At 47.7% G+C, this 24,626-nt stretch overlaps 1 protein-coding gene across 1 annotated transcript; it reads right to left on the minus strand.

Annotated features, from left to right (window-relative positions):
• Positions 1 to 6,690: 6,690 nt before the first annotated feature.
• Positions 6,691 to 18,099, minus strand: LOC144179363 (uncharacterized). The gene is made up of 2 exons (XM_077707691.1): positions 17,985 to 18,099; positions 6,691 to 7,129 (listed from the first exon to the last, which is right to left on the minus strand). The coding sequence occupies exons 1-2, from the start codon at positions 17,994 to 17,996 to the stop codon at positions 6,791 to 6,793; spliced, it is 351 nt and encodes a 116-aa protein (XP_077563817.1). The 5' UTR covers positions 17,997 to 18,099; the 3' UTR covers positions 6,691 to 6,790.
• Between the last annotated feature and the right edge of the window lie 6,527 nt (positions 18,100 to 24,626).

Below are 24,626 nucleotides of genomic sequence, written 5' to 3' on the forward strand. Positions count from 1 at the left end.
CGTAGTGGTGTGAACAGTGTGAGTGGCGTGCTCTATTGCAAGGGCAATGGGGTATTCTTCGAGGGAGGTCGAATCCGGTGGAGAAGGAAACGAAAACGTGGCAGTGTCTAAAGAAGGGAGTTGGAGAAATGCAGCCGTGCCCGTTGGATTTGAGGGGATGTAGCTGGCGTCAGTGAAGTAAACGACGGTGGCCTGGGAGAGTAGAAAATTAATTCGTTTGGAGAGGGCCTGAACGCGCAGTGCACGACGAGCAGGGTGTCGATCAGGGTTCATGTTGCAGGGCAAAGTCTCAACCCACAAATTAGCGAAAGTGGCCGAAGGAAGCAGTTCCGGTGGTATGGGGGGTAGTTGAGAAGTGGGGTAATAAAGTGCAATGAGAATAGCACGACCTTGGGCAGACGTCTGCAGGCTAAGGGATGGCTGTCGGAGTATAAAATGTCCCGATGGCTGCAAGAAGACATCGGAGCTGCTGCGGTTGCGGAGCGGGGCGGTCGGGAGAAATCATTCTCATAAACCGCTCTGGTTATGCGAAATTCGGGGGGGGGGGGGGCGGAGGGGGCTGGTTTTGACATCCTGAGCTGTGTCAATGGCCATGGCCATGGCGGAAACTTCGCAGTCATCCAATTGGAAAAGCAGGGCAAAGGCCCTTCCTTGCGGAAGGACTTGGGTAGAATGTTCGAACTTCAGGTAAGGGAGTGTTATACAATTCTGGGAACCCGTTACGACGGTAAACGGGAGGGTAACGTCGCGGTCCAGCAGGATATCGCTAACTGGTGAAATGATGTAATCACCATCCGGCACGGGTGAAGTTGATGTCACCGGAAGGGAGGTCACTGTATTTGGGTCCAATCAAATGTGCTCAGTGGAACGAAGCCGAGTCGGAGGTTCGACACCAGCCGCAAGGGTGGGGTGTAGCTCGAGACGAAAAAAAATTCCCGCGCCTTCTCGCGAGGGGAACACGAGTAAATGCAGAGCACTGGGGCCTCAGTACTGGTTAAAGGCAGTGTTGCTTCTATCGCTTCTTCCGTGATGCTGGAGTAGCAGACACGAGTAAACGTGGGGGCGAGCGTCAACCAAGGAAGGAAGGAGCAACGCAGTGACTGAAGCACGAGTGACCGCTAGACGCTTTATACTTGCAGCGCACTTGCAGCGCGCGCAGTAGAGGGAGAGCAGTACGGGGGGGAGAGCGCGCATGCGCAAGCAGCGCGTGCCCTTCCACGCCCCACCGCGCTGCTATCACGCACCTGTTACGCCGAGACCGCGACGGAGCGAACGGGCTGACTACGACGCATGCGCGCCAGCTGCTGTTGAGAGAGAGGAGGGACGAAGGAGAGGCGCACCTGCTGCGGACGCGGAGCTGTTGACACCGTCCGACGCAGGAAGAGGCGAGCCTAAGAAATGCTCTGCATTTAAAAGCAGAGGCGCAATCGATTAAGGTAGCGTGATCGACGACAAAGTCAAGGCAGATAATCACTTCATGAGGGCACGGGTTCAGCACGGCGAACATAACAGGGATTTCGTGCCCGGCAAGTACAACACGTGAAGTTCACATTCTCGCTGCGGAGGTCATCCCACCATTGGCAACTCTCCGAACACGGGACGGGTGAGGGCTTTCTATAGGCGGCGGCGAAGGGATGATCTTATTACGGACAACTGCGCACCTGTATCGACTGAATCAGTGATATGTACATCATTGATATGAAGAGATAATAAGGTTTGCTCTCCAGATCGAGATGGTAGAGGATTTTTGGGCCAGGTCGGAAATGCAGCCTATGAAGCTGGCCAAGGCCTTCCACAATAGGTTCTGAAGTCATGTAGTGACCCGGATCACAACCATGAGGTAGAGATAATTTGAAGGATAAGAATGGGGTGCAGTGTATTCGGCAAGCATTCTCAGATAATGAATGGCAGCCTACCATTTTTCCTCAAGAGAGAAGTGTATAACAGCTGCAACTGACCATTAATTAGCTACGCGGCAGAAGCTTGCAGGATCACTAAAACGGTTCAGCCTGAATTGAGGATGAATCATCAAGCAATTGAACGGAAGTTGATAGGTGTAACGTTCAGGGACAAGGGGGGAGCGAACTGGGTCAGGAAACAAATGCGTGTTAAGGACATATTAGTGTAAATTAGGAGGAAGAAATGGGTGTGGCCAGGGCATGTAATGCGAAAACAAGATAACGGTTGGTTTTTAAGGGTAACAGTGGTTTTCTAGCAAAGGCGAGCTTGGAAGGGCGGCAAAAAATTAGATGGGCAGATGAGATCAAGACGTTTAGGGGATAAATAGATCGGAGTTAGCACGGGACCGGGGTAATTCGAGATATATGGGAGAGGCCTCTTTTCTGTATCGAATGTAGTTCGATGATGATGATGATGATCATTCCGCAAGTTTTTTTTATTGTCCGATTCCATCTCTTTATTATACCGTTGCTATCTATATACTATCTCTGTTTCTATAATATATTATACTAACCCGTTTTCGGCACTATATAAGCAGGCATAGTAATCAAGTGGTCTGAAAACACGTTTTTTTGTTTCAGTCCTAACATTTTCTGCGAAAGTGAAATAAATGTTGATTGATTACTAGATTGATTGATTGATTAATTGATTGATTAATCGATTAATTGATTCGTTGATGGATTATTTGATTAATTGAAGTATCATTAGGCCAGCCTAATTATTACTTCCACACCACTCTATACCAATCTACAAATCGTTAAAAGCGTCTTCACTAATGCTTATCTCTCTTTCCATCACAAATGAATTGCTCAGAAAAGATGTTTCAGGTGTAATATAAGTACCCTGGCATTAAAATATCAGCTTGCTCAACTCATCTCTCCCTAAGGCCCCAAGTATTCCTAATAAGCCGCATCCTCTGATACCCTCTAAAGTGGGTTCACTGGTATTCTACGTGCATAATTTGAAATATATTTTCCTAGATCAGGACTTTATGGCCTCAGGGCTCTATGGCATTTTATTAGAACCATTTCTTCTTTTAGCGAAACTGTGACCCGTACAGAGTTCGATATTAACAGTCGGGTTACCTCGTCATGTTCATATGGCACTGATGTAGAATTTATAATTTCTATAATTTGTTACAAGTGTACAGGAAACATGTGCGAATCGCTGAATAACGATACTACAGCGCTAGCGCCAAAGAGGATGTAGGGAGGCATAGTACAGCATAGAAAAACGAGAACTCTTTATTTCAACATCCGCCGCGCGCGTGTTCTCGTGCTTGCACGTGTTTGTTCGTATGTGTATGTGTCTACGTGTGCGTGTGTGTGGGTACGTAAGACTGTGTGAAACCGTGTATTAATGCGAGAGTCGATGAGACCCTGGGGGGGGGGGGGGCGGAGTAAGGATGAGAAAGAAAGTGAAGGACGCGGTTCACACAATGAACACAATTCCAGTCTTGGTGTCCTGTTCACAAAGGCACAGAGTGAAGCAAGTTATGGGCACCAAAATGAACAGTCCACGCTGTAGACATTGTAGCCCACACGGTTGACAGTTAACGCTGTGTGTCCATGTGAGTGCGTGCGTGCATGTATTCGTAGTCCCACTCCTGTCAACGCTTTTACGCGTCGGAGGATCACGTTTCCAGCCATTTCAGGGTAACAGAGTAGGAACGAATAGGGATTGTTCCGACCAAGTTCCCACAGTATTGGGCAAGGAAGGGAGAGAAAGGAATCCCTCACCGCTGCTAAATCGAGCCACGTGCCCATCGAGGCGGTTAGAGCAGTAAGCACAGTTGGCACTATGCACGAGACACGTGCAAGGAGCGCTGGGACGGTTACTTCTGAAGCCAGACCAAGGACTACTCACAGCTCCGATAATCAAGTTCCCGTGGGAGAATAAAGATTGGAACCAACAAATAAATATGGTAGCATTTTTCCTGCTCTCATCAAAATGCCTGTATATCAGAAAAGCGAGATCCACAGCATTACCGAGCCCTAATGTTTCACGGCGGAATCATTTGGGTCTATTACAAGTTTATGTGCCCACATACGTATGGTATATCGTGAAACGAGGGGTAGCTTGTGAACGTTCATGCGATCGTACATATGTTCATGCGAATAAGCAGGAGGAACCGCGACAACCACCCACCGAGGAGCATTCACTGAATTGCTGAAGAAACTTGTAGGGACACTCTATTCTGCTAACTTGCGTTCAATGCGAAACCATTAGGGCGCCCCCTGGTGCCCCAGCGACGTTCCAAGTCAATGCATGCTGTGCACTTCTCGCTATATCTAGATCCGTCTACTGGATTAACGCTGCGCAATCTTATTGACCGATTGCCTAGACGAACAGACTGTTTATCCTTTGCAACCCAGAAAGTAGAGAAGCGGCTCCTAACACCAAAGTTCTCGGTGCCAGCTCCAGCAGTTCCACGTTTTATGTTATTTCGAGGATGTCTGATTGAAAAACTCTTCAGTTCGGCCCACTGTTTTCCTAAATGCGTATGGTTTACATTACCTTTAAGGTAAGTTGAAGTGTGACGATGAGCATACCACAGTGCGTAAATGAAATTCAGCATTGCACTTTAAGTGCCTGACTTCAGCCTCTCAGAAACGGAATGTCCCCGTGCTCTATAGAGCGACAAATAGAGCACGCTAGTTTTATGTCTTTTGCTCTCCTTGGCCGCTGTTGCACCACGCGCCTTGGAGAAACGAGGGGCGTGCGCTCCGTTTGTGTTGTAGTGGTAATGTTGAATCACTTATGCTAATATTCACACATTGTGAAATCTAAGTTTCATCTGGCGTCGGTGTACAGTTGGAGTAGGGTCCCTTGCATGTCACGACACATCCCGGCGGTCGGTCGCAGTTTTCCCAGTGGTTTCTTATCTATACGCGGGGTTCAGCATGGGGATTTTTCCACCCATCAGATGCTCACCACGTCCCGTTTTCCGAACTATGCTTTCTTACTCGTAACGATAGCGTCAATGAATTTTTTCTATAGACCGGTTGGTCGATCGAAAACCTCTCATGAGATTTCTGGACACACGGCGCGTGCGCGATACCATGTTTTTATTGCATTAATACAGTTACTTGAAAATCGCGAAAAAAATTCAGTTTTAGATAAGACAACAGATTTATCGATCAAAAAGAATAGGCACAATAGCATACTTTCGTCTCATAAACTAGGTATTGGTAACATTTAGAGCGTTCATAAATATGTTTGCTTGGTGCGGAAAAAATTGTCGCATGGTTTCTTTGTTTTGTTTGCGATTAGGGTCATTGAAGTGTTGACGATCTCTATGTCCAGAGAAGGTTTTGACGCATTTTTGACGCAGTTTTTATATGGGAAAGCTTTGCACTTTTCTCAACTTTCCTAAGGAAAGGATGGTAATTTTTTCATCGTAAGACATATAATTCTTTCGCAATAGTAATGACCTGATGATCCCCAAAGGTGAGAGAAACAACATGTGCTAATGAAGATTTCGTGCAGCGCGAAGCACGGACAAACACAGAAAAACGTGGCAGGTAGAAGCGCTGGTGTCCGTCACATCTTTCTGTACTCCGTTTTTTGCGCGACACGAAGTCATGCATCACCATTACCAACTAGCCCTAACCTTTTGGTTTGGGCTAGTACTAAAACACGTACTAAAGGGGAAGTTTGGAGCGTAAGCTCAGTGTTACATTTAGAGTAACCAGCCACAAAACGTAGAGTTCTCGACAAGCAGTAGGGGAACGCCAACGCATAGCTGCAGCGCTACCCTTAAAACTACACCGTGAGAGTAGCTTTGTTGTTTTTAGTTGCAAGCGTTGGAGTCATTAATTCCGCTTCAGTAGCCGGGTATCCTGGACTTGATCTCAACGCCTTTCGCTCAAGGAAAAGCATTTTTCTTGGAGGATAGCGAGGCGACTGACACACGGCAATGCCCACGCGGTGACTTTCACGCATTGATGTACACATCCCTACGTTGATGTTGCGATGGACACGCGGAGATCCACAGACAATGACTGCAACATGACGATACGTGTTAAAATAAGTGCGCTAAATGTAGCATTTTATTAGCGGAGAGGCTGTTGTAAGATTCTCATAATATCAATTGCTTGACACCACTACATCGAGTAACTGCTCTCCCACTTCGTGCAACTTCTTGTTTCATGAAATCCACTTTATTCCAGAGAAGACAAGCTTCCTACCTGACATCTTTTCCCGAGCTTGATCGATTTTATAACGTCATCTTCACCAACACTTGAGTCGGAATTTATAAGTAACGAGGCTGGTTTTGATGTTCTAAAAACCAAATAACCCATTATTGTATGCTTCTGAGAAGAAACCCATAACAGACGGGTCACGCGTGTTTTTTTATTATTTGAATTCTATAGTATTTTTTCACCTCCAAACTCCGTTGTTTATTCTCCTATTTGCCAAGAGAGCAAACTAATTTTTGAAGTAATTCGCACACCTTTTTTTATATACGCTAAAGCAGAAAACAAGCGATACCGGTGCAAGTCACTGTCGAGTCAATTCCACCACACCTCAGCGCTGTCGTTTCCGTCAATATATTCCGAATAAGAGTCATGACGCGAAGGGTTTATCACTAACGTTTTCAAATTTCTTTGTTTGTTTGTACGGCGGCATTGGTATCAAAACTTGGGTGTCTATCATAGCCTATTCCACAGAAGTTGACAGCTTCTAAAAGAAATCAATACCTTCAAAATAAACCAGCACGAGGTGCAATGAAGCGTAAAAAAGAATTTTAATTGCCTAAAATGAATTTAGAGGTGGTTTTTTTTTTCATGGTGCACCAAAATGTCTCGCTTTAGCGCAGCTGCCGCCATCAGTAGCCGCTTTGATGACCACCTCCGTAGCTTCCGTGGTCGTGCCCGCCGTAGCTGCCATGGCTTGCCGTGTAGGAGTTGTGATGACACGGCTTTCCGTATGCGCCGCCGTAGCCACCACCGTAGCCACCACCGGAGCCGCCGCCATAGTGGCCACCATGTCCCCCTTCGTAGCCTCCGCCGTAACCTCCGCCGTAACCTCCTCCGTGGCCACCTCCGTAGTTTCCTCCGTATCCACCGTCGTGCCCGCTACCATAGCTGCCTCCTCCATACTGTCCGCCAGATGGGGCACTTGTCACTACGTTTGTCAGGGCGAAGGCCAAGAAAACTACAAGAACCTGGAAAGAGGAGGCGTTGCAGAGAGGATATTATGGTAATTTGATTTCCCGGGTGGCCGCAAATGTTTTTCTAATACTCGTTTTAAAACAATTTAGTTACAACTACTCAAAGCCCTAAGTACAAATGTCTAAATACTGAAATATAAATCCCTTCTCGAAGAGGCTCATTGCACCACGGCATAAGGTATCTTGTTATGTAACCCTCTTGGACGGAGTGCCACGCGTGTTTAGGTAATGTTACCAGAATAGCACAATTACTCGCTTATGTTTCTTCACAAAGGATGCATCAAAACTTGTTTTTTCTCGCCACTTACTTATCACGTTGAACCTTGCAATTTGTCTTGGAAGCAGGGCTAAACGTAGCGAAATACTCGTATTTGTTTCTTAAGGAAAGCATTATATTCAGTGCGTATTTTTTGCATTTACTATTGCACACATCAAGCAACCATGTATAGACAAAAAAAGAACAGTACCCATGTCGATGAAGTATTCATGTCTAGCTTCAAGTATACCTCACCTTTCCATTTGGCTCAACAGTGTTGAGAAGTATGAACAGCGCCACCAGATGTAGTAGTTAGCAAATGTTTTGCCCATATCAATGTCTCGTTCAAGAACTCTTTTAAATTTTTTCCCGGGCGGTTTAATCGAGAGACGGACGTTCAGAAAGATCAAAGTTTTCGAATTTAAGCAACACTGGAGTTTCCTATTGGCTCCAACACTGGCACAACAATGCCAAGCCACACGAGCTGGTCGACTACACGGCGTCGGTGCTGGGGGCAGGAGAATGAAGTAACAAACGAAGAGTGCGCGACGTTCATTCTACTCCTGCTTCGGTAAATGTCACATGGCACGTTGTAAGAAGTCCAGAGTGATACCGGACGACTCCTGACAGGAGGAAAAGAAATAAGAAGGACCAACGAAGAAAAAGGAACGAGCATACGCAAAAGTGTCCATACTTCATAAGTACCCGGTTCTATTGAGGAAAGGGTGATCTCGGTAGTTCTGAACCGTTTTCACAAGGGTGACAGGGTACCACCCGTAACTAGCATCTGCTCCACGTGTAACTGCTTGCTGATGTCGGGCACCTGTGTTGGGAGTGCTCCCTCTACATACCACCAAGGCTTCGTGCCCTGGCCATCATAAAACGGGGACCCTGGCCTCCTCTCTTGACATGGGCCTGTCCGGATGCCAAGCATTCAGATCGGCCCATGGAACTCTAGCGAGCACTTCTTCTGTTCCTTCAACACCTGTCGGCGCCACAGGTTGGTGATCGCCTCTGCAACAGGCACAATATTCAAGCTGCCCCCACTTAGCTGCCTCCAAAACGTCCGTTAATAAAACGGAGACAGCCTTACCCTTTCCCTCTTCTATAACACCACCTCCCTTTTCACCACAGTGCCTTCGGCACATTATCAGGTGAAATAAACGTGGTTTCATTAATTTATTCGTGCGTCACAAAGTTTCCTCCTGCGCTGTGAAACCTTCGCAACGCAATCTCCTGGATCTATATTGTAGGGTTTTCAGGCGAAGCTGCATAAGGCACACACCTTATAATGTATTCGTGTTCTTCTGCAAAGTTCGACATAATGAGACTTGATTGTTGCCTAGTTGGTTCACGACAGCCAATAAACAAATACTGTGCTCCAAGCGATGACGAATACAAGACGTAGACCGAAAGAGCGCAACGCTGCGATTGCACCGTATCCCTGCGTCGCCATCATCGTTTTGCAGCCCTTTTTCTTTTGTTTATATTATCTTCTTCTGATACGCAACATGACGCAACTAAACAATATTTACAGGTTAAACTCCTTCGAATGCCACGAAAACATTTATTCAATAATTACCGATAAAACATGCAATGTGACAGTAGCCCCTTGGTCGGCTGGCTTTGTCGAAAAGTTCTTTAATTTTGCTCAGGGGTTCAACGCTTTGCAGCCGCAAAGGAACGGGGTATTTTGCTCCCTGCACTTCACCAAACGGATGGTGAGTGACGACGACGAAGAAGGAGCGGTCTCTTTGCGTTCTTCCATGCTCGTTGTTTTCGCCTGAATTCGTAATTACCAGCTGGTTTATCCCCTCTTGTGCCTTTTGATCCAAGCTGCAACGTCTCTGGCCCCTCCACGGACAGTCGGCAAGCAAGAGGATGACCCCTCGGGGACGTCCTCTGCTTCGGATCCCGCTCACCGGCCGCTAGGCCTAGCACCTCAATCGCAGTCCAATTGGCGGGCACGGCACCGCTCAGCTATGTCCCAGATGTCAGCGCAACTGGCGGTGACCCTTGCTGCTGCAGAAGCGACTACGCACCCGACGCTAGAGGATTTCCCACCAATGGAGGTAACGCCACCGTTCCCGCTACCTCCGGCTGAGCCCTCCAGTTTATCTAAGCGTCCGTCTGACCAGGGGGCACCCCAAGTCACTACTGAAGACTCAACTTCACCTGCGGCCAAGCGGGCGTGTTCCTCGGATACAAACAAGCCACTTCAGCGGTCGGATGAGCGCAGTTCACCACCGGCAGCCGCTCCACCCCGTGCAGTGACCGCCGCTCCCCAGGGCTTTACAGCGACGGCCAGCTCCTCCACGTACAAGGTCGCCATCAAACCTCGAGAGCGCTTCAACATCCTGTCTCTTCCAACGAAGGTACTTCAACAGACTCTCGACAGCTGCCTGCAAACCTCTGGATTTACTGGATACGCCTACCACAGCCGCACCAACACTATATCTGTGTGGGTGCCGTCTCTAGAGGCTGTCCAGCGGCTATGCTCCCTACACCGTATTCCACTCGCGGCTGAAAAGCAGCTTACTGTACAAGTGTACCTGCTGTCGGGAAGTGACATCCGGCGATATGTCGTTTCTGGGGTAGATCCCGGCGAGGATCCCGAAGTCCTTCGTGCCAGCCTCCGGTGTGCCACTCACCAGGTGCTTCTTGCCCGCTACATGGGCTCTGGCCGCACGTGCCTGGTTACTCTGCGTGGCCCACTAGAGCCACCAGAACGACTTTTGTACAATGGCTGCGTACTTCGGCCCCGCCTGTTCAAGGCCGGAGTGGTGCACTGTTACCGATGCTTTCGTCAGGGGCACATGAGCACTTCGTGCCCATCCTCTGCCCCAGAACCACTCGCTACTTCTGAATCGGAACCGCCAGCTAACCCGTCGGCCACGCCGCCAAAGGTCACGTTTCGATGCGGTCTGTGTCGTAGCGATGACCATGACATTACGGACAAGAAATGTCCTACGAAATGCAAAGCTGCACTTGCTAAACGACGAGCGTGGCGACGCCGGTCTGAGCCCAAGGCAATCCATACGTCCAATCGCTTCGAGTGTTTGGCGGAGGATAACGAAGACGCTATGGAGGAAGTCGCTGCAGAGCCGGCAGAGTACATGCAGCCCTCGTACCGCGATGTGCTCCGTCGCTCCTCACGCCGACAGAATAAGCACAAGTTCACTGGAAATGCATCTCCGGTTACAGACGAGCTAGCAGAGGTGGACCAACAGTTGGCTGTGCTGCAAGCTGAGGTCACCAAGCTCAGCCAGCGCCGTGCTCGGCTAATTCGTCGGTCGCAGCGTCAGCCGCCAGAACAACCAAGCCAATCGAGTCAGCCCAGTCTCTCACAACCGAGCCTGCACCAGCAAAAGCCAGTCCCTTCCATCCGCACCCAGCAAGAGCTCCTTCAGTTTGTGGTGCAGCAGCTACAGAATTTGGTGTCTGTGTTAGCCGCCCAACTTCGCTAGACCTCTTATTACTATGCCTGACCCACAATATGTAGTACAGTGGAACTGCCGGGGGCTCACAACGAAGTTGGGTGAGCTTCGTGAACGTCTCCGCCTAGGCAAACTTCGAGCTTGGGCGTTCCTGCTCCAAGAGACAAACGGGTTACCTCGCCTCCCCAATTTTAGAGCCTATGCTACGCCTTCCATACCTGATGGGCGCTGTGGCTCCACCACGTCTCCACCAGGCAAAGCCGCAATTTATGTGCACACGGCGTATGCACAAACTCCAATTCCATTAGAAGCATGGTGTACGGCTTGGCAGGAAGTGGTTGCGGTAAAGGTGCAACTGCCCAGGTGTGCAATAATTCTTGTCTCGTGCTATGTGCGACCACACAGCGGACGTGCACCCCGGCTGCGATTGGGGTGGCTAACATCTCTGCGCCGTTCGAACGCTGGCTGTCCCATACTCGTAACGGGTGACTTCAATGCGCCCCATTGCAATTGGGGATACCCTACCTCAAGTGAACGCGGATGTACGTTACTTGAACATTTCAACGATGCCCACTTCGCACTTCTAAATGATATATCATGTCCTACGCGTCGATGCACTCATCCCCGGATGCCGCCTTACTCACCCGACTTAACCTGGTGGCTTGGTAGTGCAGTGGTATCTTGGCAGCGAGAGGCCGACTGCTGGGGCAGTGATCATCACCCTATCAGGCTTGGCATTGCCCCGAACTCGACGCGTCGGCTTCGGCGGAGCTACACTATAGTGAACTGGGATGAGTTCCGGTGCAACATCAACGCAACCATGACGGCCCCCAGCACCGACCCCACCACTGTGATTAAAGAGGCTCTGAGCAGTGCCAGTCGGATGACGTGGGTAGAGGAGTCCCGGCCAAAGCCTGACCTCCGACTTTTGCAGCTGTGGGCCCAGCGCAAACAGGCTGAAGTGGCTGCCTCGCGGGATCCCTCGTGTGCGCCGGCTCGAATGCGTTTGCAACGGTTGACCGCTGCGGCCAGACGACACGAGAAACGTCTTTCGCGGCAACGATGGCTTAGCTGGTGTGAGTCGCTCGGCCCTTCGTCCACCACATCGTCTATTTGGCGCACTTTTCGGGCAATGGAATCAGGCGACCGCACCCCGGATGCAGCAGCTAGTGCATGCCTGGCATCAGGCAAGAACCCGGACCAGTTTGCCATCGATGTGGTTCGCGCCTTGTACCCTGCATTTGACATCCTCCCGGCTAGCAACCCGTGCCCGTTTCCTCTACCGAGCCACGTAGGAGCCTCTCCTTCTGATGCCGCGGTCCGTGGAATGCAATCGGCTTTCACCATGGCAGAGTTCCTGGCTGCGATAGACCAGGCGAAAATTCGGTCATCTCCCGGCCCAGACGGCGTTACGTACGAGGTTTATAAGAACCTCGACGATCCGGCCCTGAGCCGTCTCCTCGATTCCATCAATGAGGTGTGGCTCTCGGGCCAAATACCAGAGTCATGGCTCCGGGCAGATATCGTCGCTATACCAAAGCCAGGCAAACCACCCGAGCATCTCCCCAATTTGCGCCCAATCGCATTAATGTGCACCTTGTGGAAACTGTTGGAGCGAATGCTGGCTACGCGACTTCAGTGGTGGATGGACACTTACCGGTGGTACCACCCGGCACAGATTGGGTTCAGACCTCGTCTGGGGACAGAGGATGGACTTGAGCATTTATCATCAATGGTGCTACTGGGCGGCCGGTCTCGCAAAGTGCGGACGTTGCTTGCCATGGACATTCACAAGGCATATGACAACGTCAGCCACAATGCTATCCTGGAAGTTCTCCAACGCTTGCTTGTGCCGGAAAAGGTCCGATCTTTTATCCGGACCTTCTTGACTAAAAGATCATTTTCAGTACGGATTGGTGGAACTAGTTATGGCCATTTTATGCCCGTCCGTGGAGTGCCTCAGGGATCAGTGATTTCACCCTTCCTATTTAACGTAGTTATGCTGCCACTTGCCTGGCATCTTGGCTCCATGCCAGACATACACCTTTTGGTGTACGCGGACGATATTACAGTATGGACTGTCCACCCAGACCTGTCTCAACAAGCCGCGAGCTTGCAACAAGCTTTAATCGACACACAGAAGTGGTGTGAATACGCTGGGCTCTCGCTTTCAGTCGAGAAGACTGCCCTTCTATCCGTTGCCAATGCTTGGGGCCGTCGTAGATTGGAGATATCCCCGATCGCGCTACAACTATCCGGCCAGCCTGTGCGCACTGCTACCTCTCTTCGCGTGCTGGGATTGGAAATTTCGTCGTCAGGGTCAGCTGCCTTGTGGCTTCGATCTGCCCGCCAACAAGCAGGTCAAATGCTACACCTTATCCGACGCATGTCACAAAAGGCTGGGGGCTCCTGCTTCAAAATAGCCCGACTCTTGGTGCGGGCAATACTTCAGCCTCGACTTATCTATCAGGCTCAATTCCAGCATATGACCCAAGCGGAGTGGGCCCGACTTGAATCAATTAATAGAGCTGCAATGCGGACAATCACCTGCCTCCCTCAAATGACGCCCATACCATCTCTTCAGGCAGAAGCTCAACTGAACACCCTGGATGAGCTTGTACATCAGCGCCGCTCCGCCCGCCAGCACAAACTTAATTTTGTTGCGGAGGCAGCGGCATTGGCAATTTACATGGGCCGTCCTCTACCCGCCTTTCCAGCCCACCCTGTAACTAGGCCGCCCTGGCTATATCATCAAGTGACCGACAACAGGCCGCTAACTAGACTCCACAGTCGGTCGACCGGGAACGCAGACGTGCAGACCGCGGGCGCACCAGTACGAGCGGCTGCGAACCAGCCCCAGGTCGTAGAGGCATTTGTGGACGCTGGGACCCAAGACGGCGTTTTAACTACGGCGATCCAATGTCCCTCTCATTCAGAAGCGAACCAAAACTGCGCTTATGAATCACTTCGCACTTGGCCTTCTATGCTAGCAGAGCTCACAGCCATCCGGGACGGACTGCAAGCGCTACTACCAGCACTTCAAGCCCCTGGAAGTTTTACTGTACAAATGTACACGGACTCAACGGCGGCCATACGGGATTTGCGCCGTGTATCCTCCAACTCGTCTGTTTCAAGAGAGATTCATAAACTGCTGGACACATACCCCTGCCCTCTCCGACTGTCGTGGATCCGGCGTAATACTATCACCGCGCATATTGCGGCGGATACTTCCTGTCACCTCTCCTCGGTTCCACGACCGCTGCCCTTGCTGACAACGGACCCACATGAAAAATTTGTCCAACTAAAGGAAGATCTGCGTCGCGCCACACGCGCTCTCATCCCACCGTGTGGAACAGACCTTCCCAGTGGGCTCGCTCGCTGGGAGGAGGTCCTGCTGCGTAGACTTCGAGTTGGGGTGGCCCTATCTCCTGCGGTAACCCGGGCGTGGCCACCACGATACCATGCCCCGTTTACCAACACCTGCCCTTTCTGTACGGTTCCTGCCGAAGACGCCGACACCAACCACCTACTATGGACGTGCCCTTCCCTTAGTGCAGCGAGATCCAGACACCTTCGCGGCACAGGCCTGCATCCTGGGAGACCTCCTGATCTGCACCGATGGCTGTGGGGGCCCCACCACCGCTGTCTTCTGGATTTCCTCCGGGAAACGGGTGCCAACTTGTACCTATAAGACTTTATGCCGAAGGGCATACTATCGCAAAAAAAAAAAAAAAAAAAAAAAAAAAAAAAAACTTCACCAAACACAGATACGCTCTCTCTGAAGCATATGCTTCACAAATTTGCTTTGTGGAGCGGTCAACGTCATCGTCAATGCTTTGAAGTTTTTAAATTGACCCGGTTATTGTTGAAAAAATTATAGGCGCATTGGACCCTAAGCGAATCTATCGTTACGCCGGCCCAGTTGATTCACCGTAGAGTAATAAACAGTCCGTTATTGTCCTCGTGAAGTTTCTACTGGGAACGCCTTAAGGAAATGCTTTAACTTGTCTTTTATGGAACTACCGAAACAAATGATATGACTTTGGGCTGCCTTAACTAATGCATAATCATTCCCTGTTTCATTTTAACGAGTGTTGCGTTTTACCTTTAGTCACAATTTTGTAAAAATAACCTAAAGAGCTACGCCTGAACTACTGTAGTCCCATAACAAGGAGCCGTGGAACGGATCCCCTGTTGTTTTTGTGGTGCCATTCAGCTGAATAATTCTGACAAAGGCTTAATCAAACGTTAGAAACAATCGAGTTTTGATTTTTGCACTGAGAGATACTGCGTCCCGGTCAGCACCCTTTTAAATAAATACTGTCATTTGACATTGAAAGTACAGTTATTAATCATTTGCTGCTTGCATTTTATTCTTGTTATGCAGGTTAACTATTCAGTTATGTGATAAGAGCCGAGTATTAGCCGTTTTTGGCACCTATCGTTATCTGCCTGACCACACTCGCGCTTTAAGGCGTCAATTTGACACTCAAACAAGGAGTGTTGGGACTTCATTTTTCTCATCCCTTGAAGGGACTACTCCAATCCTCTTCAACTGAATTGTGCTCCTCACGAGCTGTCGCATGCAGTGGTGGCTTCGCTAGCTCGCCTCGTTTCTTGCGCGTTTTATTCAAACCTCATCGTATGACGACGTGTCGCTACTCTTTCTGATCATCGCACCGCAGTTAGGGGCCCCAGAGGTTCAACAATGCGCATACAGGGAGTGAAACAGAGGTGGCACTGACAAGTGGAGGTCGGCCAAAGGGCTATTTGACCTACGAAACTAATGAGGCTGGCGCACTGGAGAGGAAAGGGTCGGCGCGGAAAGAGACGGGTAGGTTAAGGTTTGTCAACGACTACCTGCCTTGCACCTGGTAAATTGTAGTCACGCCCCAAAGACATTATCAGGAATGGGTTCTATATAAATTTTTTGAAAGCGAAACTTTCTTAGTGGGCCCCATTGTGTCCTGCCTAATAACTAATGCGTTTCCCCTTAGACCGGTTGGTCGATGAAAATTCTCTGATAAAATGTATCGGCACATGGTGCGAGTGTGCCACGGGGATTTGGTAGGTTCTAGATCAAACAATATACGCATTGAGGTTGAAGAAAGCCAACTAGTATACCTTTTTCTAATAAAGCACGTACCGGTGTAGAGTTAGACGGTACATAGAAGCGTTAACTTAGTGCGCGAAAAATTGTCAATTTGGAACTATTTTCTTTTGTGATTTCGGTATGTGAAAGATAGACGATCAATTGGATTATCTTTCTGCGAAGGTTGGACGTACTTTAGGCTTTCGCGCTTCTCTCAATTTTCTTTTGGTGGGTGTGGTGAATTATTTCACCTTGCTCGAACTGATGCGATAGAGGTTCTAGAGTTCAGGGGCGACCCGGGGAAAGCGTGCTTATCAAGGTTGCGCATAGACATAAGAAAAAAAGGAATTAGAACCTATAAATTTGGACCCTGACTCTCATCCAGTACCTCGACCGAAAAGCTTCCTTAGATGTGGGCGCAAAACACGCGTAAAGAATTCGGCGAGGCGCACAATGCAAATTCGGCGACTCAAGTTTACTGGCGCTGGCAGAGTTTCACTTCACTGCCTCAGTTACGAGTATAGCTTGGAAGCCCAAAACCAAAAGTGACGCATCCTCCATGCCTCAATGCAACACATAAAGGTTGTAGATACACCTCCAAACTTGCAACTACTTTACCAGACGAGGCAAAGGGAAGCCCAGGTCAATGCGCTCTGAAAAGCCTACGATGAAGGCGAAACAAGATATGCGAATGCTGCTGAATACCTCATAAGAGGCAAACAGCACCCCCGGTAAGCGCGACAAACAATGAAAGGCAGGATGAATGCTCGCCAGTGGTCAGGACAGATGGCACTGACTCTGCATAGAAGGCCATAGGCGCGCTTGCCACCGCCACGACAGCGGAAGCAAAGTGTCACCGTAATCACCGACGAGCAAGCGGTCGGATGGAACTACCAACCCGTCATGCTTCAACGACGGCGCTTGCACTACGGTTGTGGACGTCTTAACTGAGAACAACATTCATGAAATATTTATACCGTGTGAACAGCGGGGCATGAGTTCCTTGACGGGGATGGGGTGACAGAATACGCCACCCAAGGCCACTAGCAGCAGCCGGTATCACTAATACACCCTCATTATTCTAAAGTACTACCCCCTCTTCGGACGGTTCCCTCTCGCAGCAGAGACATAAGAGAGCGTTACGAAATCTCTCGGAAAACCCACCACCCCGTGCCAAGCTATCAAAACAAGCCAGACGACTCAGAAGGCAAATAACGAACTTATTCTCACACGCCACATAGCTGCACCTGATACACTACACGCTCATCAACAACCGCTGCAGCTCCTGTTGCGGGACGCACAACACCCTGTACCTCATGGTATGGGAGTTTAACGCATTGCACAGCTACCAAAGGTCCTAGCACCGACACCGAAGCAGTCAGGAGGTCCTCATGACTAGCGAGTTCCTGAAAAACCAGCACGGCCTTGTCACCTGAAGCGTTCTAGCTACAGCTGGCCCTGGCATCCCGCACCCTGGCATCCAGAATCCAGAATGATTGACAACTATCTCCCAATCTCCCCAAAATAAACATTTATTCCTTATACTTATGGAGGCATTAGGTGAAGCAGGCAATTTAACTGCAAAGCAGCATGCATTTAGGAAAGTGTTTTGGTAATTCTAGATTGTTTCATTTTTTTAAAAGTGACTATGTCGCAATATCGCCGAGCGATTTCATGAGAACACTTTTCACTTTTTGAAGTTTGAATTGGGGATTGACCTCTGAGAGTGGCCTCAAAACCTAAGGTGAAGTGCATTCCTGTTCTACCCCGCGTTCGAGGAAACAGGGGCAGTTACGAAAAGGCATATCGCGGGCACTTTTATGTAGCAAAAGTTATTTTAAAGCTTTAATCGTAAACCAGCTGTAGAATGCAAAACCTAAGCACAAGAGTGGTTAATACAAATTGAGCACACAGTTGCGAATACCTTGCCGTAAGATATGAACGTCTACGATCTTTTGTCGCTCAGAGAGCTTTGCTTAAAGGTTTGTCTGATTGTTATGACGACGTGTCGAAATATTAAAATTTCCCAAACTTACATTGTGAACAAAAGAATTTTATACTCACGGCTTTCATCATCTTGAGCAGCACCGGTTAAGCGAGACAGAACTGGAACTATCAGTGTCGAAAGCAGAGTAGGAAGCCGCTAAAATGTGAACCCCTTATATACCTAACGAATAGCTTCCGATAAGCAACCCGCTGCGTTACAAAATGAGCCAAGCGATCAAATTTCACCCGTAAGTCAATCACCGGTCATCAGGTTAACGAGCTGATATGTGCATAGTGGGCAGGAGCGAACGCTAGCTATACAGCGTCACCTCCTCGTCTGCAAATTTCAGACGGGCGAAAACAAAGTGGTGTGAAGGATTCCGTAAGAGTTTCTTGCTGGGCTTTTTTGCAGCCTCTTTACACTTAGCAGGTGCTCTGCTACATTCAACTCAACTGACCCATGAATGTGGCCAGTACAACAGATTCAGCCAATAATGGGTCCTACAAGCGGGGCCATCTCGGCAAAATACATGTTTGATAAAGCACTTCGCTGTCCCAATAACACAAATGCCAATTTTGAGGCCAACTTCAAATATATAGCGTATATTTTAAAGATGAAGCAGTGACAACTTCCCAGGCACTTTTTCGCGATGCTTAATGACGTCATAGAATCTTGTTTGAGCGATCACGACAACCGAGCGATGGGCGAAGAGACTGGGGATGGTAGCGCGGCATCTAGTACCGTTCATTTATTTATTTCTTATTTATTTTTTTATTTATTTATTATTTAGTACCATTAATAACCCCAATGGAAGGGGTTGTAGGAGAGTGGTTAATACATAGAATAAATGTATACAAGTTCGGATTAGGGAACATAAAAAACGCATCAGAGTACTTCAGTGCAAACAAGACGGCGACGTCTCGAGTATTGTCTCGATATTTAACAAAAGTGCACTTTTCACACAACGCGACGAGCGTGGATTGAGGACAAGATTGCTGATTCTTTTAGAAATGTGGGAATGCACAGTAATGTACAAACCAATAGAACAAAATGAGAGCAATATTGCAATTTGAAAAAAAAAATAACAATTTTGAATTTGAAGATGGGTCTAGAATTTTCTCGTGTTGTCTTCTGCAACCATGTGTGCGTTTAGGTCGTTCTAGTCTAATACGGTCCGAGGAATGAAGAACTAGTTAAATACGCTGATTCAGATCTTAGATGGTACTGGACTGAAAGGGTGTCGTTGCCTTGTATAGTACACGGAGGAAAACTCCCATAATCAGAAGCACTAAAGTGGAGCCTTCTTGTAACCAATTTGAACATAAAAAGCAAGCGACAAATACGATTTTCTGCTGAAACGTCTTTCAACCTGACGTGGCAACTAGCTGAGGGACCGATGTTGTTCCACAGATATTTAACTTGACATCGCCTCTTTATTTTGTACCCTTTGTACTTTGGGAAGCTCAACAGCAGTGTAGAGATTCCAGATAATATCCGCATAGTCCAGAATTGTTAGAATAATGGTTTTATATGCCAGGAGCTTAGTTTAACTTGAAGCACTTAGTAACGACCGTTTTATATAGTAAAGTTTAAACATTGCTTTGCTCGATATATGATGGATATGTTTTTCCCAACGGTGGTCATCGGATATGATAATGCCGTAGTATTTAAAGTCTTTCACCCTTGGTAATTTATTACGATTGGCTGTGTAGTGAAAGGGAAAAGCGTGCTTTTTGACAGTAACCGTCCTAATAGCACATTTTGTTTATAATTTACGGATATTTGCCCGGTATTGCACCATTCAAATTGTATCTAGTTCTGTGGTTAGTTTTCGTTGATCGCTGGGGAGTTGTTGGCAGGGGTATATAACACAGTCCTCTGCATAAAGTCTTATATTGACGTCACGTTTGTGTACATCATGTATAAAGATGATAAATGATAATCGATTTTCTAATAAACCTTGTGGTACGACATTGCACCCGTTCAGAATTTCTGAAATAGTTTCTTTGTATGATACCTATTCCTCTCGACTCGTGACAAAAAAACTACTTGGATTGCAGAGCTGGGAATTTTTTAGACGATCCTTGAGTTCGATGACCAACTTAGGATGGGAGACCTTATCAAAGGCCTTCGTTAAGTTCAGAAAAATTGCGTCCACTTGAAATCGTTCGTTAATGGCTGAAGCAAAATCATGGGTAGATTCAACGAAGTTGTGTTATTGTGGAAAAACCGCGCAGGAAGCCATCCTGGTTTTAGACGGAATTTAATGCGTATCGAGGAAAAGGGTATTGTGCTTGTGAATTATCTGCTCCAGCAGCTTACAGCAAGTGTTCGTCGGACAAATCGGGCGATAATTGAGGGTATTCTATTTGGCTACCTTCTTGTGTAATGGTTGTATCACTGACTGCGGCCTGTCCTCCGGTAATTGTTCAGGGATGCACCCCTGGACAATGATGCATTAATATAATAGCCAGAAATTTGGATGACCACTCAGCGTATATTTTTGAGAAATCATTTGAAATTTCGTCAGCGCCCGGGTATTTCCGTATATCCAAATTCAATACCAAAGTGAAACTTCCGGCATCGGAAATTTGCAGGTCTTCAGTTAAGGGGATCTGTGTTTTTCAAACGCTTACATTCCGGTATTGCCGTCTATAACGACAGACTGGAAATGGTCGTTGAAAGCATCAGCGATTTCACTGACGTCAGAAGTACAAACTTTATTCACCACACAACTGTTAGTCCTCTACAACTTAGGTGATATAAAGCGTCAGAAGCGAAAAGTCGATTCATTCATCATTCAGCTCAAACAAACGCAGCTCACGCAGCTCTTTAAGTTAACGCGGCAAAAGAGCTATTTTATCACTGATGTTTCTGTGAACAGCTTCTTACGTGCTTTCCTAGGTCAAATGATTTTACTTTTCAGTTGAATGATTTCCCTCGTAATCCAGGGATTCCATAAATATACCCTTTTATATCCGCATGGGAAAAAAGCTAAATACATGTATGGATGGTGTTTCTAAACTGTAAACAGAGTGTGTTGACGTCGCAAAGTTAGCACTAGAAGAAAATTCATCATAGGCAAGATCTAAATTGTATAGAATTGATACATCGTCGGCTAACAAGAAAACAGGTACATGAGTGGATATATCCCGTATCAAGTGAATGCTTATGAATCCGTATCACGTTGCCCGTATCACGAGGCTGGTAATGAATTGCTTTGAGAAAAATAACTGTGTTTTTACTGCTGGGCTCTGTTACGTCCCTCCTTCTCGTGGCACGTCACTCTAGGGCAAAATTTGAAAGTTTTTAGTTTTTCGTGGGTACTTTCGCTTAAGAAAATGTCATTCCTGAAAGGAATGGAGCGGTGCGGATGCGTTACAAATGGCTAGTTATTTGAAATCAAACAAAGTAATATTTGTCTTTATGGCCGTGCAAAAAATGAAGGAAGCTGACAGTAAGGCTAAAGACTTTAAAGTAGCGATGCTGTGCGCTGCCTGCACGACCATCATGACGGTTTAAGTTCACGAGTGCAGCCTATTTCCTTCCCCTTGGCTGCTCAAACGCGATTTTCAGATAAAACAATCAAGGAAATGAAGGCAATACTTTTCACTCAGCATCTACACAATATCAAACATGTTAAACTTGTGGACCCTGTTTATTCGATAACATGCTTTTTTGGTAATACAAGAGTTGCAAAGCTACATTTCAAAGCAATTTTATTTTCATAAACTCGTTGCTTGAGTTTTGCGCAGCCGCAGGCTTATCTAGGCTATAACTACAATATTTTACGAACGGCAGTGGCCGGGCCTTTTCAATGAGAGCTGCTAAAGCCAAGAAGGGCGGATATATAATAGGGCTCTGCTGCCCAACTATGCAGTAAAAATATCGCAGAGAACAAAATCTACGCTGGTCACTCAAATCACTCGAGTACGAATCCCAGCATAAGTAACAATTTTTCGGAAATCTGTTACCACAACAGCGATATTTTTAAGCTCTGCCTTCTTGTCTTTTTATTTTCTTACCAGAAGCCCTTCGCATAGAATCCTGCATCGGCTTCGCTTAAAACAAACGGCTAGGTGCGGCCTTACCTTTTCGAAACTGAAGCTACCCACTCTCCCCAAAATGTGTTTAAATCGACCTATCACAGAAATCCACACCCATTGTTGAGCAACTTGTCTATGCACCCTCAAACTAAGATTCGCTGCTTCCGATCTCATGTATGCTCACCCGAAATAAACTATGCCGCCAGAGGAAGAGTTATCTTTCATCGCAACTCATAGGTACTTAGGTCCCAACATACGCTTCCTATTCACACGGGCTCGATTCTTCTGACAAATGATTCAGTCCCACAAGTCGCCATCGGCTCCCTATCACAAGAAGTCATTTCGCTCAACTAATTCGCGCTCAGAATTCATGTTGGTTCAAAACTCCGCGGACTGTGGTTGACTCAGAACTAAGTGGATTCAGATATCGTATGAATCGAGAGCCGATATTGAATCGCAACTCACCCACTATCGCAACTCATATAGAGTGAGAGTTCTTATAGAATTTAGCTGCGTCAGACGTAGCTGTGCGTCTGTTTGAGAGGAAGAAATGGCTATGGTCTTCGGACTGTCACGTGCCAAATAGGCCGCAGAGACTGCATTTCCGTTGCCGTCGTGAAGTATAATTTCAGCTCCGTAACGAGGACGAGTTATCTCCTCGTCATCCCCGCAGACCTTCGTGACGAAATTTTGGAAGCGTGCCACAACGGCTCGCCTTCCAGATATCTTGGCACAGCTCGCACTACTGGAAAAATCAAGGCGAAGTACTACTGATCCAGCCTTACATCCGTCGTCACCCACTACGTCCGGGGTTGCCGTCATTGCCAGTGACAAAAACTACCGCTGACAAGACCCGTCGGACTTCTTTAGCTGATCTCCGTCCCATCGAGGCCCTTACAACCGAATTGAATGGACCTTCTGGGCCCGTTTCCTACGCCACTGTCCGAGAAGTCGATTGTCGATAGTCGAGCTGCTGCGGTTGCGGAGCGGGATGGTCGGGAGAAATCATTGTCATAAACCGCTCTGGTTATGCAAAATTCGGGAAAGGGGGGGGGGGGAGGGGGGGGGGCTGGCTCTGACATTCTGAGCTGTGTCGATGGCCATGGCGGAAACTTCGCAGTTAACTAATGGGAAAAACAGGGCAAAGGCCCTTCCTTGCGGAAGGATTTGGGTAGAGAGTTCGAACTTCTGGGAACCCGCTATGACGGTAAACGGGAGGGTAAAGTCGCGGTCCAGCAGGATATCGGTAACCGGTGAAATGATGTAATCACCATCGGGCAGGGGCGAAGATGATGTCACCGGAAGGGAGGTCACTGTATTAGGGTCCAATCGAATGTGCTCAGTGGAATGAAGCCGAGTCGGAGGTTCGACACCAGCAGCAAGGGTGGGGTGTAGCTCGAGACGAAGAAAACATGCGGCGCAATCGATTAAGGTAGCGTGATCGACGATTAAGTCAAGGCAGATGATCTCTCCTTGAGGGCACGGGTTCAGTACTGCGAACATAACAGGGATTTCATGCCCGGCAAGTTCAACACGCGAAGTACACATTCCGGCTGCGGAGGTCATCCCACCATCGGCAACTCTCCGAACACGGGACGGGTGAGGGCTTTCTATAGGCGGCGGCGAAGGGATGGTCTCATTACGGACAACTGTGCACCTGTATCGACTGAATCAGTGATCGGTACACCATTGATATGAAGGGATAATAAGGTTTGCTTTCCAGATCGAGATGGTAGAGGATTTTTGGGCCACGTCGGAAATGCAGCCTATGAAGCTGGCCAAGGCCTTCGACAATAGGTGCTTAGGTCAAGTAGTGACCCCGGATCACAACCATGAGGTAGAGATAATTTGAAGGATAAGAATCGGGTGCAGTGTATTCGGCAGGCATTCTCAGATAATGAATGGCAGTCTACCATTTTCCGTGAACAGCGAAGTGTATAACAGCTGCAACTGACCATTAATTAGCTACGCGGCAGAAGCTTGCAGGATCACTAAAACGGTTCCGCCTAAATTGAGGATGACTCAACGAGCAATTGAACGGACGTTGATAGGTGTAATGTTAAGGGACAAGGGGAGAGCGAACTGGGTCAGGAAGCAAATGAGTCTTAAGGACATATTAGTGGAAATTAAGAGGAAGAAATGGGTGTGGCCAGGGCATGTAACGCGAAAACAAGATAACGGTTGGTTTTTAAGGGTAACAGTGGTTTTCTAGCGAAGGCGAGCTTGGAAGGGGGCGGCAAAAAGTTAGATGGGCAGATGAGGTCAAGACTTTTCGGGGATAAATTGGTCGCAGTTAGCATGGGACTGGTGTAATTGGATAAATATGGGAGAGGCCTGTGTCCTGTTGTAGAACGTAGTGTGATGATGATGATCATACCGCAAGTTTCTTTTCTGATTCCGTCTCTATAATATACCGTTGCTACATCTATACTATATCTGTTTCTATAATATCTTATAATAACCCGCTTTCTGCATTATATAAGCAGGCAGAGTAATCAAGTGGGCTGAAAACACGTTTTTTTGTTTCAGTCCTATCATTTTCTGTGACAGTGAAATAAATGTTGATTGATTATTTGATTGATTGATTCATTGATTCATTCATTCATTGATTTGTTGATTCATGCATTGATTCATTGAAGCATCATTAGGCCAGCCTCATTATTACTTCCACAC

The sequence above is a fragment of the Haemaphysalis longicornis genome, unplaced genomic scaffold (assembly GCF_048455015.1).
Source record: "Haemaphysalis longicornis isolate Haplotype H1 unplaced genomic scaffold, Haemaphysalis longicornis Haplotype H1 scaffold_4, whole genome shotgun sequence".
Classification (NCBI taxonomy): Eukaryota; Metazoa; Arthropoda; class Arachnida; order Ixodida; family Ixodidae; genus Haemaphysalis; species Haemaphysalis longicornis.